This window comes from Colobus angolensis, unplaced genomic scaffold, assembly GCF_000951035.1.
Source record: "Colobus angolensis palliatus isolate OR3802 unplaced genomic scaffold, Cang.pa_1.0 Scaffold46, whole genome shotgun sequence".
Taxonomy (NCBI): Eukaryota; Metazoa; Chordata; class Mammalia; order Primates; family Cercopithecidae; genus Colobus; species Colobus angolensis.
Genome location: NW_012118043.1, coordinates 8,310,279 through 8,312,910, shown reverse-complemented (window position 1 = coordinate 8,312,910; position 2,632 = coordinate 8,310,279). Strand labels below are relative to the sequence as shown.

The window sequence follows — 2,632 nt, the reverse complement described above, 5'->3', positions numbered from 1 at the left end:
CCTGTAGTCCCAGCTACTCGGGAGACTGAGGTAGGAGAATGGCGCGAACCTGGCAGGTGGAGCTTGCAGTAAGCCGAGATTGCGTCACTGCACTCCAGCCTGGGCGACAGAGCAAGACTCCATCTCAATAAATAAATAAATAAAATTAAAAAATCCTAATAAAAGCAGTAATTTTGGTAAAAATATAATTACTTGACACTTTTCTTAAGGGCTTTTTCCAGCTTCTTCACCTGCTGTTTATAAAGTCTTAATTCATGCTGTGTGGGCCTGTGGAAAATAAATAATTATAAATTAATTCAATTTACTGAATAAAACCATAAAGGTACTTAAATAAACTACATATAATACTTTGTTACTTGTCACAAATATACTTATTAAACTTCTGAAAATATTTCATGATTGCTAATTTGGTGTTTACCGGCCATTTAGATTTCTTCTCTGTTATCCCTTATTCAAAGGCTTTTAGTTATTTTTTGCTGCTAATCTATTACTTGTTTTTATAGTGAAATATTTCAAGTATACAGACAAAAACAGAGAACATTGTAACAAATCCTGGTGTATCCACCACCTAGCTTTATCAAATTTGAATATTAACAGATTATGATTCAAATCTTAAACTTTATTCATATACTTAAAATTCCACATGTCCCTCATTAATGTCATTCTTCTCCTTCCCATACCATAGATAACCACTATCCTCAATTCACTGTTCATTATTCCCATGTATGTTTTTAAATTTTTACTATTTAATCATAAATTTACATATTATTGTGCTCAAGGTTTTCACATTTTATATAAATGACTTATGCTAGGTATCAGGTCCCTCTCTCCATTAAGGTGTAAGTTTTTTGTTGTTGTTGTTTGTTTTTTTTGAGACAGGGTCTCACACTGTCGCCTAGGCTGGAGTGCAGTGGCACGAGTTCAGTTCACTGCAACCTCTGCCTCACAGGTTCAAGTTATTCTCCCACCTTGACCTCTTGAATAGCTGGGACTACAGATGTGCACCACCACCCCTGGCTAATTTTTGTATTTTTTTGGTAGAGACAGGGTTTCACCAAGTTGGCCAGGCTGGTCTCAAACTCCTGACCTCAAGAGGCCCGCCTCGGCCTCCTAAAGTGCTGGGATTACAGGCGGGAGCCACCGTGCCCAGCCATTAAAGTATAAGCTTATTGAGAACAGGAAATTTGTTTTGGTCTCTTCTTCATCCCAGAGTTTGGGATAGTGTCTAACTTACAATAGGTATTCAAATACTTGTTGAATGAAAACAAGGCTCAAAAATGTTCATTCTTTATTACTGTCAACATAGAGAGTGTCATCCTTTTGTAGCTATGCTGGATATAACTTTCTGTTGTGTGTCATTATAAATTTTACTTTTCTTCTCATCCCACAGCACAGGAATAAGAACAACAAGGCATTCCAGTATAATTTGAGAATGAGAACTCCGCTGGTATAAGACTGAATCTAATATAGTAAATATTAATGTATTGTACATTTCAAAATCACTAAGAGTAAATTTCAAATGTTTTCAACCACAAAAGGTATTAGATGATGGATATGTTAATTAGCTTGATTTAATTATTCTGCATTGTATTCATGAATCGTAACATCACTTTGTGCCTCATAAATATATACAGCTGTAATTTGTCAATTAGCAATTAAAATAAAAATTTAAGATAATAATCATGCTGAGTGAAAGACAACAGACAAAAAAAGAGTAAATATTGTATAGCTCCACTTATATGAAGTCTAGGAAATATAAACTAATGCATAATGACTAAAAGCAAATCAGTGGTTACCTGAGGCAAAGGCAAAGAGAGGCAGCAGGGATTACAAAAGGGGCAAGAGATAACTTTTAGGGTGTTTGTTTTTGTTTTTAAGAGACAGGGTCTCTGTTGCCCAGGTTGGAGTGTAGTGGTATGAACACAGCTCACTGCAGCCTTGACCTCCTGGGCTCAAGCGATCTTCTCACCTCAGCCTCCTTAATAGCTGGGACTGCAGGAGTACGCTACCATGCCTGGCTAATGTTTTTAATTTTTTTCTAGAGACAAGGTCTCACGTGTTGCTCAGGCTGGTCTTGAAGTCCTGGCCTCAAACAATCCTTCTACCTGGGCTTCCCAAAGTGCTGGTATTATAGGCATGAGCCACCGCACCTAGCCTCCAAGGTGATTATCTGGATTATAACTGTTTCACAGGTGTATACACATAATTCAATAAATGGTGTACCTTACATATATGCAGTGTACTGTACATCAATTGTAACTCATTAAAGCTATTTTTTAAAAGCAAAAAAAAAAAAAGACTGAATCTATTTGAAGTTTTTTTTTTGACACAGGGTCTCACTCTGTCACCCAGGCTGGAGTACAGTAACATGATCATGGCTCACTGCAGCCTTGACCTCCTGGGGTCAAGTGATCCTTCCACCTCAGTCTCCTGAGTAGCTGGGACTACAGCCACAGACCACCACACCCGGCTTTTTTTTTTTTTTTTTTTAAAAATAAGAAATGTAATACGCTTATATATTAAATTGTTGCATGTGCCTTTTTTTTTTGTATTTTTAGTAGAGACGGGGTTTCACCATGTTGGGCAGGCTGGTCTCAAACTCCTGACCTTAGGTGATCCGCCTTTCTTGGTT

General features: G+C 37.3%; 1 protein-coding gene across 4 annotated transcripts in view; it reads right to left on the bottom strand.

Annotated features, from left to right (window-relative positions):
* CEP70 (centrosomal protein 70kDa) overlaps positions 1–2,632 on the bottom strand; it is a 115,027-nt gene that overhangs the window by 23,541 nt on the left and 88,854 nt on the right. For all 4 annotated transcript variants that reach the window (XM_011958134.1, XM_011958135.1, XM_011958136.1 and 1 more), the window contains one exon: positions 193–267. In XM_011958134.1, coding sequence (XP_011813524.1) covers positions 193–267 — 75 coding nt within the window. The remainder of the gene's footprint in view (positions 1–192; positions 268–2,632) is intronic.